Source organism: Ctenopharyngodon idella, chromosome 18 (genome assembly GCF_019924925.1).
Source record: "Ctenopharyngodon idella isolate HZGC_01 chromosome 18, HZGC01, whole genome shotgun sequence".
Classification (NCBI taxonomy): domain Eukaryota; kingdom Metazoa; phylum Chordata; class Actinopteri; order Cypriniformes; family Xenocyprididae; genus Ctenopharyngodon; species Ctenopharyngodon idella.
The window spans coordinates 7,542,368-7,556,412 of NC_067237.1; the positions used below are offsets into that span (position 1 = coordinate 7,542,368).

Sequence of the window (14,045 nt, forward strand, 5' to 3'; positions counted from 1 at the left end):
CTCTCGCCCTCACATGTCCGCGCACACCCGCGCAGCTGATTGGCTGACCCGAGCGCGCTGCGTCATTCCGCCCTGCAAAAACCACGTGGCGCTGTAGTAGAACAGCTGAGCGCTCGAGATCTGGCACATTTGAGAGGCGCGTGTGAGGCACAAGGAGATTTCACGGAGCGAAACATTTTCCCCCATTTTCCCGGGAGTTTTGCTCTGTAGTGCATATTTTATTGACTGCCAATATGTTTCACTCGTTGCAGTATCATCGATTTCGGACCTATCAGTTTCAGGTCCCACTTGTACATTTTTTATGGCCAGAATGTTACCCTTTCACTCTCGAATTATGTTCCTGTAACAAAAATATGGCTCTAAATGCAACCATTGATAGGGAAATCTTATTATGATAATGTATTGGTTCTTAACACAACCAACAAGATAACTATAACCTTTAGATATGTATTAGTTACTATTTCTACATTAATTGTGAGTGATTGAAAATTATTGTAGAACCCCACATTAAAAATACTATAGTAATTTATATTAAATACTATAGTAAATTGTAGTATGCTGTATATATTTTAGTATTTACAACACTTGTTAATAAAGGCTACAGCATACGGTAGTAACTATAGTGAACTGATAAACTGTAATAAATGTACTGTAGTATACTTTAGATTTTACTACAGTAAACTGTAGTATATATTGTAGATAATAGGCCTAGTTGTGGAAAACTTAGTACAGTATTGAGTAATTTGTTTATATTACTATAGTTGTTATATTACCACAGCAACTATAGAATTGCCACAACAAATAAATTCAAGTAGCCTACTTTACTATAGTATGGTTCAAAACACTATAGTATTTACTATAAATTACTATAGTATTTTTTTTTTCATGTGGGATTATTTGTTTTTAATTGCATTGTTCTTATCAGATATCATAAAGCTAAAATATTTTACATGTAAACACATGAAATAGATAATGAAACACTGCGTGGCAAAAAAGAAACAACGTGAAAACAAAATATAACATAAATAATTAATATGGCCAAGCACGTAAACCTGCACTTACACTCTTAAAAATAAGGGTTCTTTATTGGCATCTATGGTTCCACAAAGAACCTTTAACATCAAATGAACCTTTCCATCGTAAAACAAAAAACAAAACAAAGCAAAACATTTTCAATCATTTTCTGTGGTGTTCAAATTTACAATATTTTGGTGGCCACTTCTGCTTATACCACATATCCATTAAAATGTAAAAAAAGGAAAAAAAAAAGAAAAAGAAAAAAAAGAAACACGTGTAAGACGTGTAGGCCTATCTATCTTTACAATATTTTATGAGTTGTCTTATTTGTCACTAAAATGGGCAAAGTATTATCTACTTTTTGTCATATGTCATTGATTTAGCAGCATCTAATCGGCCAATTCGTTATTTGACTGCTAACAAATGACAAAAATATAAACACCAGAGAAAAGTGTAAAGTAAATGAGGCTGAAAAGGTTCAAATGAAGTAAATAAAGCTGTAATTCACTTTGACCTGCAGGATACGTGTTATGCTTCCCGTATTTGACTCGACAGATAGTCAGTGGTCAGAATTACAAAATATGGCACACATGGACAGCCAAATCTAGTTAAACCAGTGCTTCGTTTCTTCGCCACTCCTCCGTCTGGTTATGTTTCGTGTCCGTTCAGTTGCGTCCTGTCATACAGTCTCGTTCCTCCTCTCCACGTGCCTGCTCACAGGATTGGCCATGCCACTTATTCCCCTGCGTCACTCGTGCTTGGGGCGGGATTAGGCTGAATCCCTTTGCCACTATTGGCCTGATGAAATGTCAACCACCCGAGTGGGCGGGCTTCGGTTAGGTAGGGAGGGTCTTACTGCAGGTGGAGTTGTCGTTCGGCAATTTTGAAGTACGGGCTGGAGGAGGTTTAACACACCCGAGCTGGAGACCATCAGAAAAAGTACAGTCAAAGGTAATGTGGCTCGGTCACGCTGGTTGGTCATCATCCTTGTCAGCGAGATGACGGGAGGCACAGATTGCCCCTGGACAGGTAGTTAGGTGTGTGTGCACCCCTGGACGGAGAAGAGACGAATATTCGGGACCAGGACCAGTATTGTACATTACTAAGGTAGGCAATACTGGTGTGTTACTATTTATATTTTAGTTTTTCTGCAAACAAGTGCTGTCTTTTGCTCTTTAGGCTAAATATTTATTTTTACCCATTGGCACTGATAATGTATCTGACTGACAGGTTTTCTTAAGCTCCAGCTTTATTTGCACATAGCTAAAGGTTGTCTAGGCACGTTGTTTTAACGGTGTATGTGGTGTCAACAGGAGGAAGTGGAGACTGAGCTCGGCTGTTGTTGTAGTATTACATAACAGTCAGGGGAAGGGAGGGCTCTGAGCTCCGTGTGTGTGTGTGTGTGTGTGTGTGTGTGTGTGTGTGTTAGCTTATGTCTAAATAAATAACCTTCCTCCTGGCAGGATAATTCATGCCACAGACCAAAGCAAGAACTATGAAACTATTTTGTCCTGCTCATGATAATCGATCGTTTTAGAGCAACTTTCCCCGACTTTTTAAGGAAAAAACATCACTAAAGCAAAACAAATGGTTAAAATCTCTTAAAGTGGGATTTAGTGGCGTATTGCTGTTATAAAACCGAAGGAATAACAGTATGACAAAGCACTATTGTTCATTAAAATAGTAGCCTAATAATTATAACCAGAATAACCAATTCTCCAGCCAAGTATACTTTCCAGCAACTGTAGGTTGTAAATGATTGCCAAGCAACGTCGCAACTTTTGGCGCAATAATATGCCTCGTTCAAGTCCTCTGTGGAAGTTTCTACTTATGAGTTTGAAAATTGTAATTAGGACATGAGGTGCTTTCAAGTTATTTTGGTCATAATGAAATCAGCCATAACATCGTTGGCCATATTTCAAATTTCTTCTCTTATATTTTACAGATTTTAGCACTTATGCAAAATGATTAAGATTAAATTAAGCACATATTAGAGCTAATTAGTCTAATTTTTGCGTTATCTATATACTTTATCATTCACATGCTGTAGTTTTTTTTTCTGGCAAGGTTTATCACTGTTCTTCTTCAACAGTACACAAAATGCGTTATGGAACTGGCTGGTTAGCCCCTGCTGGTAGGTGCCAGAACTACACCATGACGGCAAAAATCATTTTTCTCCATTCAAACGTAACTATGTTCTGACAATATATATTTTCTCCGGTCAACATATATAATAATATGATGAAATATTTGTGATGCATATGTTGTAGATGTAGCCTAGATGCCACTGATATTTTATTTTATTTTATTTATTTTTTTGAGGTCTCTTAAATGGATATCCCCATTCTTCTGTTTTTGACAAGAGGTCACATGACAAATTATCCCGAAACTCATGAGTGTTAATGAGCAAAGATGGCAGCATTTAGCAGCATTTTAAGGTGCATTCACGCCATGTTGTAATTACCGTAATTACAAGATTCCAACTTGCAAAAAGTGTTCACATCCTCGTAGAACTCGTAATTACAAGCTGTAAACTGAATTTTCTAAGCACTCCTACTTGTACCACATGACCGCTGCGGATTTATTGAGGCATTGATAGTGTTGCCATAGAAATGCATGATTATTACGGTATTACGGAAATTACGGTAATTACGACATGGCGTGAGCGCAGCATTACAGCAGCATACACAATTAATCCAATCAGAATTAGAGTTGGAAGTATCTTTTCTATAGCTGAAGTATCTTTGAACTTCTATAAAATGCCCAAAAAATATAAGCACAGGTCCCATGGAGTCCCTTGTAAATTAATATGCTGGTGAAAAGCCATTTAACTATCATTAAGTATTGTACATGTCTGAAATGTTGGTCAATGAGAAGATATTACAATAATTACAATAAACAATTGTGTATTTGCAGTGAGTTCAGTGTATCTATACATAATGTATGTGTGTAGTAGTCACTTTAGTAGTTACAAACATTTAGAAAAAGGCTACATTTTATGCAGTAGCATTGAATACGCTGTAATTGTCACTACAGAAAAGGCTGGACATTCAGAAAAAAACATGACTAGTGACAAAATTTGTACCCTGTGTTTTGAATTGACAATAAACAATTTACACAAACTTCCTGTGGAATAAGTGCTCTTTAAAAACCTGTTAGCAGCTAACAGAACTCAATACACGATTGGATTTGTAAATAATACTTTTTTGCTACCTATTTTTAAAAACAACTCTCCTCCTAGACGACTGTTGAAATATCATTTCCATGGTTCACCCTTTGTGGGCATAAGTGTAGCATTTTGGAACTCTTCATGTTGTTAGTGCTCCTGATCAAAAATGTTTGTATGTAAGAACCTTAAGAACAAACTTCATGTTAGAAATGGGTAAATACATTCTGCCTGAGGTCACTGTCTGCCCAGCTGTGTCTCTCTGCTCTCAGGGCCCGGGATGCCCAAGGAACCAAGAGGAGATGCCCAAGGGTGTGTAGGGGAGAGGGAACGCACCTCTCGTCCAGCCAGTAAAAATGCTAAGGACAAAAGCAACAGTGCCGCCCTTTTGGCATCTAGAGCAAGAGCACACACTGAACAGGAAACAAATGGACGCGACTCCCGCTGCTCTGAGAAAGACTCTGGTTACTCAGGTGAGTATTGATTGACAGTCCTACTGTAATATTCACCCCCGAATAGACACAGGTCACACTATTACTACTATTATGACAAACAATACAATTGACTTAAAACTCCATGTGTATTAAGAACAGCAATTGTCCCAACATACAATATATACAAAACCACAAAGCAATCTCAAAAGGTTTTATTCCCATTAAATCAATCTCAATCTCACCTGGTACTCGAATGGTGACTGAAAGTTCTGGTGTTTGGAACTCCTGTGATTAAATCACTGTAATGAAAACAAATACAAAAAGAAAGAAGTTTACAATTAATGGTGAAAGTATTCCAATAAAAGAGCAGAAGTCCATAGTCATTGTAAATTCTTTTACTCATACACTCCCTAACCCGCCGTTCAACCTGTTTCAAAAGCACTTCCTTGAATATTTCAGCACAACATCACAGCATCACCAGTCCTACTGAATATTGTAAATACAAATAAGGGGTCTTTCATATTGACAACATTAATGCAGAAAAACAAGGAACACGTATGCATACGAAAAATAGCCTTATCCCATGTTATATTCCTCTGTCTATATTTGGCCATGTCACACTACACACACCCACGCACACACACACACTGCAAGTTTTATCTGCATTTTTCATCAGCCCGCATGTTGTTCCAAACTTGTATAGCTTTCTGTAGAACACAAAAACAGATTTTCCATACTCTTTTTCATACAATAAAGTGTCCAAAGGCTATTAAAGCGGTTATATGATGCTATTCTAAAAGTTTATTGTTTTGTTTATTGGGTATACTAGAATAGGTTAACATGTTTTAATTTTCAAAAAACACATTATTTTCACATACTGCTGTATATTATTGCTGCACCTCTATTCTCAGACTGTCTAAAACACTCTGATTGAGGTCCGGTTTATACAAAGGCCCTTGTTCCGAAAATCCCAGACTGCTCTTATTGGCCTGATATAGCCCTTACCATAATCAGGAGTTTCAGCTTCCTAGGCTTCTAAAGCAATTGTTAACACAAACAGTTAATAATGTCATTGGTTTTACCATATCAGTTTGAGCCCTAGTCTGAAAATGCAGATGATCAAGCAGATCGACCAGAACCAACTTTGCACAACATTAAGCTCACTTTAAGCACCAAAAATGAAACAACAACAACATAAAAATAGTCCATATGACTTAAGCTTTGTATGTTTGGAAAAGAGCAGCATGAACATTCTGCCTTTGTGTTCAGTAGACCACAGAAACTCATATGGGTTTAGAATGACACGAGGGTCAGTAAATGATAACTGAACTTTTCTATTTGTGTGAACTTTTCCTTGAACATACATGTCAAAAAAGTATGTGGACAATAATAGGGAGTTGCCCTTAGAGGAGCAAGTGGAGGAACTTCTACTATTCTGGAAAGGCTTGCCACTAGGTGTAGGATCATGGGTACAGGTATTTGCTCCCAGTTAGAAACAAAAACATGAGTCAGGTCAAGCCCTGACGCTTGTGTGAAAGAACCTGGTTCAAAGTCAACCACTTTTACTGGTTGCAGTTAATGACTGTGTCATGTGACATGCTCGATTCAACTGAAAATGTTTGTATAAGGAGATTTAATGGCTGTATGCTTTAATTTATACACTCGACTTTTGCATACTAAACTTAGTTGTATGCTTGAATTTATGCACACTAGACAGCTGAAAGAGCCAAACCTGTTCATTCGAAGTTTGACCATGTAGCTTTATGAAGCTTAAGTAATATCAGCAATCCTTCATTTCACTTGTCATTAGTAGACTGAGACTGCCACCCCTCTCGCTTTTGTTTTTCTCTTTCTCATGTTTCCCACCCTTCCTGTTGCCTTTCCTTCTATCTCTTTTTTTTTTCTTTTCCACCCAATGCCCTTGCTCCTCCTACTGCTCTGTTTCTCTCTCAGACACTGGCTCAGATTCCTTGCAAACTGATGCAGATGACCAGCAGAGCAGTGTGAATGAGCCTCAGGTCTGCAAAGGTTTGGGTGGGGTGGAGCAAGGCCCCCTACAGGGAAGCCACATACTGGTGTCCGGGACCCCTGAACTCACCCCCATATTCATCATTAAGAATGTGGTGTTGAAGCAGGTGAGACAATCCAAGTGGAAAGAGTAAGAGGCTCTGTTCCAAAATATAGTGAGCTGCCTACATATGTAGCCAACATATGCCTTATGTGAGCACTATTTCTATGGCACATGGAATTGCTGCCAATGGGAATCGTTCCAGGTCAGTCACTTATGAGCAGTGTTGGGTAAGTTACTTCAAAAAAGTAATTAATTACATCATCAATGTTGTATTTAAAAAACTTTTCTAATTACTCTGTCTGAAAAGTAATTTAATTACTCAATAAGTAACTTACTAATTACTTCTTAAAATCCCTATAAACCTTGACTGGATAGACAATAGAAAGGAAACTCTTTTCATAATTTAAACCACACATGGTATAGTTTAGCCTTTTAAAGCTTTTTAAAACATTTTAACTTTATTAAAACATATACTATAATACTTTTATTTACTTTATAATACTTACATGTTTTTTTTTAGTAACAAATAGGGATGTCACTATACCAAAAATCTAGTAGTCGGTACTGATACCACCAAAAGTGCACAATACTCAATACCAAAGTCGATACCACGGTAAAAATATATAAAAATACAAATAAAACAATGCTATATATTTTTTTCCTGGTAGGTCTAATAGTAGTAAGTAAAAATACCACAGAAATTGAATAATCAAATATAAAATAACTCTGCATAGTCATAACTGTATAAATTAAATATAGATTAATCTTTATTAAAGCTTTTCTTTTGTTGTTTGATTATCATGTATAATACAGACAGCCAATAGTAGACAGTAGCATTTTAAAGACTGCTGTCACTAAAACCTAATGGACGGAGACAATATGCTGTTACACATGCTGTTCACATTCACATAACCAACGCGAATGTACGCCAAGACGGGCATTTTGACACAACTGTGTGTGTATTTGAACGTTTATGTGAAATAAACCGCGAAAATTTGACACTCGCGAGAGGCGACTATGTGTGTGCGCTTTGGTCGAGAGCGCACTGACTGAAGACCGTCTCTCAGAGAGCGCGGGCAGTTTTTTCTCTCTAGGACATAGCTTACATTTTACCGTAATGTTCTTGCCTACCTGTGTCAAAAAAAAGTGAAGTAATTGGACTATTTCCTTTCTGCAAAACAGCCACTCGCTTCTGCCGACATCTTCAGACAGCGACTACACAGCCAGCTGGTGCGCTCAACTGCACTACAACTAACGATTTTAAAGAGGCAGCGTTCACTTTTACCTTTAGACGACAAATTTAGATTTTAAATTCAATATTGATTTAAACAGAACTGTTGAACTAATTTACAGTAAGTAACGCAAGTACATTATAAGTAACTGTAATTAAATTACCTAAAAATGAACAGTAATCCCTTACCCTACTTTCTCAGTGGATAAGTAATTTAATTACAGTAACGCGTTACACCCAACACTGCTTATGAGGTTTCGCACAATGACAGTTAAAGCCTAAGTATACTGATTTTTCTATTTTCCGTTCCGTCTCGTGCACAGTTGAGAATGGAAGCCTTTCAAAGTATACTCTATTGAGCTCCGTTAGAAGGGGTGTCTGACGTACGTACACACATATTATGGACCTTTCTTTTCAAGCGTTCAAATCATTCGCATATGACACGCACAGACACAAAAATCGAGCTGCAGACAGACACAAAAATAGAGTCGGACACAAACAGCTTTAGGCAGCTACCTTCTAAGGCAGCTTCGTTTGAAGAAAGTACAGGGCAGGGCAGCTCACTATATTTTGAACCAAAGCCAAAGATAGAAATTAATTAGGTGGATGGACTGGAAAAGGGATGAGAAAGAGGTACAAAGAAAACAGAGTGATGCATGAAATTGAAACAGATGGTAAGAGGTGTCCGAGGGTCCTAGGTGTTTGTGAACATAACAGTGGAAGTGAGTCACATAGAAAACAACAAATCCTATAATATAAGATATGAGATAAGATATGCTACAAAAGAAACAGCTTACTTGATATTTCCTATTGTGAAATTGCTCTGTACAAGAAGGATTTCTGTCTCTCCTCTTTTTCTCTTTCCCAAGCCTGGGCAGTCTGGTCAGGATCACATCGTCCCTTCATCTCTGTCATGGGGTGGAAGTACTACAAGCAATCAGGGTGCCACCCATGTTCTCTTGCTACAACCACCTGACATCAATCAAAGCGCCCCAGTGCACACCCTCAAACCCCAGTCACAGAGATCCGAAAGCAAGGGTGTAAAGAAAAGTAAAAACACTTACCTCCCCATCCTAAACTCCTACCCTCGAATCGCACCTCACCCTAGTAAGAAAACCCCAGAGAAACCTGCAACCAATAGGGGAAGTAACACAGAGGAGCACAGCCTGAGTAAGAGAGTATGCACAGAAGAGAAAAGAGAGGAGGTGTCCACAACTACACAAGTGACTAAGCAGCATCTGCACAAACAGCCAGAGAACAACTTGCTGTTGCACTCTCATTCCCTCGCACGGTCGCTGTCTGTGGGCCATGAGACACTTTCTGCCTCTCACAAGCACCGGAGCCCATGCCGCCCATCTAGTCCCTCCACTTCCCTCAGTGTGAGCTCTCCGTCAGTCTCAAGCACCCAGACTCCTTCCCCACCCTCTTCCAATGACCTTATTCAGTCCAGAAAAGAGCCCCATAAGCATTGCCAAGGACCAAAAAATGACACTGGCAAAGGGTCAAACACCCTCAAAGGGACAGCACGGCATCGTCGCTTCCTCAACACAGTGGAGATTCTGAGCCAGTCGGGGCTACTTGACATCACCTTACGAACGCAGGATCTGCTGCGGCAAAATGCCGCCACCGAACGAGACATAGCCCAGCTCCGCCAACATGCCCATCTGCTTTTCCAGGCTGCTCAAGCAGGTGTTGATGCGCCGGCTGCCTGGGAGAAGCTCCAACAGGTCATGGCTGAGTCTGGACACTATCCCAGCCTCAAGTGCCTACCAACAGACAGCAATGATGGAGGGGACCGGTCTCAATCAAAGTTGGAAGTTGAGACAGCCACTAGCACAAAACCTGACACTCATGTGGTATACAGATATGGAGTTAATGGGACTGAAGTGGTGGCACCCCCATCTCCTCTCCTAGCTCCCACGCCAGATGCAGAGTGCCAGTCAATAGGTCAATATGATTCTGGCACCACCACTTTTGAGCAAATCAGAGCCCACAGAGGAACTGCCAGTCCGCTGGATGATTCTATAATGCCACCAGACAGCTCTACACATGGAAACCTGCTTTAGACGGCACCCAGAAACCTACTGAGCACCGGGTCTTCCTAGCAGAGAAGCAGCAAGGGAAACTTGACGATACTTTCTTGAACATCTCAACATCTCAAACTTCAGAGATGTTATGTCATTGCCCCAAGATTCAGTAGTCTCTATGGTAACTCAGGGCTATGCTCAAGGACAGCAGCTCAACTGTGCTGTAAACCATCTTCCTGTCTGTCACATTTCTACTCATCTGCATCAGCAATCAGCCAAAGTGTCTGATGAGATATGCAGAATTAAACACGCATGCTACAGACTGCCACTAGTTAGTTTTGTCACTGACACAGTTTTCTGCATAAGCTATTCTGCCCCATAACTGAATTAGGTTTTCAATGGCCACTTACAAATGTGTTTTTGATTGCAACACTTCGTGCAGTCGATCACAGAGTGATCACACATTGCAGTCAGTTTCCTAATTTATTTAGATTTTTATCATAGGCAAGTTGAATTAGCAATTTCTGTCACAGTTTGTAGCATGTAGTGTTTTTAAAGAACATGTTCACCTTTGACCGGGAATGGTATTTTACTAAAATGTGGTATTATTACTGATGAGATCCCCTCTGTGAGGCCTTATCACTTAAAAGAGCATGAGGATGGTGCATGAAGATTCCAAAAGTCAAAGCTTAGAACTGTACACACATGCAAAGACACTTAGAATTGTGTGAGAACTATTCTCACAATGATCTTGGTAAGGTCCATGAAGCTTGTGTTCTTCTATGCAGTACGCACTTCATTAATATGCTTGCTTTACGTCTTCATCTTTGACCATGGACCAACTGGCAAATGGTAAAACACCCTCAAAGGGACAGCATGGCATTGTCTCTTCCTCGACACAGTGAGATTCTGAGCCAGTCTGGCCTACTTGACACCACCTTAAGAACGAACGATCTACTTAAGCCTTTTTGGTTGGCGTCCCTCTGAGATGAAGGGTCAATTTTGAATGTTTATGTGAGCTTATTTCCCATTTGTTTGATCACAGATCTTGTCGTTTATGTATTTGTGAGTTTGCTTGTGTTAATGGTGTTTTGTGCCAGCCTTAATGTGTTCTGCAACATCTTTACGTTTCTTCCCCAATTCTCTACTACTGCACCAATCTTTTTGACACATTTTGAAATTCTTGACATAACACTAATATATTATTTGTTGTTATTTTGGTATATTATTTCCATTTATTTACTTACTGATTTGTCACTGATTTGTGTCTAAGGAAGCTGTCAGGCCCACATAGATTTTGCATAATTCTGCTGTCATTCACAAAATTGTATACATAATCATATTCATTTATGAAATATTTTGTCTAATTTGATTATGCTTTAAGAGTTTAGTACTTTCAGCTTAGTTTAACATATTTTATGTTTCAATGCCGCGGAATTTCACAGATTTTCCCCTAAAATCAGTAAAGGAATTGATGAAAGAACTGCAGTTTCCACCTTAGAGTCCTTCTTTATGATAGATATTTTTCTTCTACCATAGCTTTTAATTTTCTTTTTATAGATATTGAATGGTGTGTTTGTACACAGTAATGATCTTAAGTCCAAATAAATGGCAGTACAGTAGGGATGTTCTGAGCTGTGTGTGTGTGCGTGTGTGTGTGTGTGTGTGAGATGGCCAGGTGCAGCAGATAATGAGTTTGTGTTTGAAATGAATGGCATGTTATGACATGATCGATATTTGTGCTTCCTCATGTAGCAGCACAAGCAGTATGTGATGCAATTCTAATGCATCTAAAGAATGATTCTTTCAATGTTTCCATGCAGTATGTTGGCTGAAGTCAGGATCACTGCAACAGATACACTATTACACTACATGCAGATTCAAATAAAAAGCTTCATTAAAAGGCTTTTGGTTTGTTGTTTAATGGCACTTTTATTTCTCTTGGGAATATATTTGGTCCTACTTTTTCCCCAGACAGAGCATGAGCAGTTTGTGACAGAGCCTTGAGGTTTTTGGATCACATGACATTACTTTTATTCTGCCGGAGGAGCTCAACAGTTGTTTTATGGTCTTAGATGAAAGAGACATTAGTATGCAGCTTAAATTAATCGTCTAAAACCCTGCAAGGGCTTGAACTGAAAAAAGCTGTATTAAAGGATTAGTCCACTTTCAAATAAAAATTTCCTGATAATTTACTCACCCCTATGTCATCCAAGATGTCCATGTCCTTCTTTCTTCAGTTGAAAAGAAAATAAGGTTTTTGATGAAAACATTCCAGGATTATTCTCCTTATAGTGGGCTTCAATTGGCCCCAAATGGTTGAAGGTCAAAATTACAGTTTCAGTGCAGCTTCAAAGGGCTTTAAATGATACCAGACGAGGAATAAGGGTCTTATCTAGCGAAACGATTGGTCAACAACTGAACAACTGTTTTTTTTATTGAATAATCATCTAAATAAAGATACAACATATCAGAATGCAGCCCCCCACCCACTCACCCACCCACCCACCAGGTAGACTTATACTGTGCTGAGAAATTACAAGACATTGCAGTGACAGAAGTATAGAGTGAAGCACCTAATCAAGAAAAAAAAAAAATAATAATAATAATAAAAAATAAATAAACAAATAAAATATATGGATATAAAATACAGAAATAATTTACATCAAAAAGAAGAAAGAAAGGATTTAACAACATCAAAGGTAGCACTCCAAGTCTTTAAAGTCTTTGACTTTGCTCCATGAATGCGAGCTGTTGATAGCTCCAAAGAAATAATATCCAGCAAAGATAAGGCCCATACACGCCTGCTCATCGTATGTGGAGGAATCCAATGACCGATTAACATTTTCTCAGCCGCAGTGAAAGCAGCTAAAAGTAAGTTTCTCTGTTGTGGAGACAATGGCAATTCAGAGAAGTTACAGAATTAGGCAGAAATAACAGAATTATCAGTTGGAAGAATCACCTTTCGCAAGGGATGTACAGGCAATTGTGCATTCCAGGGAACTCCATATGTGCGAAGCGCAGACCTAATGTGAAGATACATGAAAAAGGAAGTTCCTGGTATATCAAAAAGAGCCTTAATATCTTGAAATGATTTCAGGCCTTTGTCATCAAAAATGTCACCAAAGCAATTTACATTACATTTAACCCATTGTGGACAATGAAATGGAATCTTTCCTGATAAAAAAATTATTATTATGGAACAAAGGTGAGTGACGATGCCAAATCAAATTTGGTTCTATCCTTCTGGTCACCGTTCTCCAAGTAGAAAGAAAATGTGTTAGGATAGGGCCAAAATGAAGTTTATGTTGTCTAACTGAGACACCAGCAAAAACCAAATGCTTTATATTGTAAGGAGAAACGATAGATTCTTCAATAGCCCACCATGAAGTTGACATATTTTGAACCAGGCTGACAATGCATGAAGGGTAAAGGAGTCAGCGTATAACTTAAAGTTTGGAAAGGACACGATTGGTCATTTTCTAAAAAAAAAAAAAAAAAAAAAAAATTATATACGTTTTAACCATAGACACTCATAAAAGTTTGAACTAATTGTTATATACTTGCACTAGCATATTGTATATGACAATTTAGTTCAAACTTTGACCTGTGGAGGGCAGTAATACACTTAGCAGCGTCTACACTGCCGGAATTCTAATAGAGAAGAAGAAGAAGAGAGCTAGGCTGTGTCCAAAATCGCCCCCTATACCCTTAAATAGGGCACTATTTGAGGGGACAGCCATTTGTAGTGGTGTCCGAAACCATAGTGGACAATGTTGAGTGCACTCATTCAATCCCACAATGCACTGCAATAACGAGTGTACAACCGATGCACGCTCAACGGCTAGAGAATACCCATAATGCACTGTGAGAGTCGCGTGCTGAATGAATTCCCGCGTCTCGCCAGGAGATGGAGCCCGCAGCTGAATCAATCATCCATTCATTTTCCAAACCGCGCTGGTCCAGTATAATGTCATACAGGTATAATTTCCTTTTTAATTGATCATTAAATCGTTTAATTAAGGTTTGTACATGCTAGTTTTCATGGCAGAGTTTAACATAAATATTCATTACTACTGGAGCTGCCAGTTTGCTACAT

The 14,045-nt window shown here is 38.8% G+C and overlaps 1 protein-coding gene across 6 annotated transcripts; it reads left to right on the forward strand.

Moving 5' to 3' along the window:
* Nucleotides 1-1,871: 1,871 nt before the first annotated feature.
* si:ch211-132b12.7 (uncharacterized protein LOC564531 homolog) lies at nt 1,872-11,852 on the forward strand. Of its 6 annotated transcripts, none has more exons than XM_051870439.1 (5): nt 1,872-2,124; nt 3,110-3,204; nt 3,340-4,656; nt 6,571-6,752; nt 8,789-11,852. In XM_051870439.1, the coding sequence occupies exons 3-5, from the start codon at nt 4,464-4,466 to the stop codon at nt 9,983-9,985; spliced, it is 1,572 nt and encodes a 523-aa protein (XP_051726399.1). In that variant the 5' UTR covers nt 1,872-2,124; nt 3,110-3,204; nt 3,340-4,463; the 3' UTR covers nt 9,986-11,852. The 6 variants fall into 6 exon arrangements, with proteins under 6 accessions (XP_051726399.1, XP_051726397.1, XP_051726393.1 ...); XM_051870437.1 differs by having other exon boundaries at nt 4,456-4,656; XM_051870433.1 differs by having other exon boundaries at nt 3,110-3,151; nt 4,456-4,656.
* Nucleotides 11,853-14,045: the final 2,193 nt, after the last annotated feature.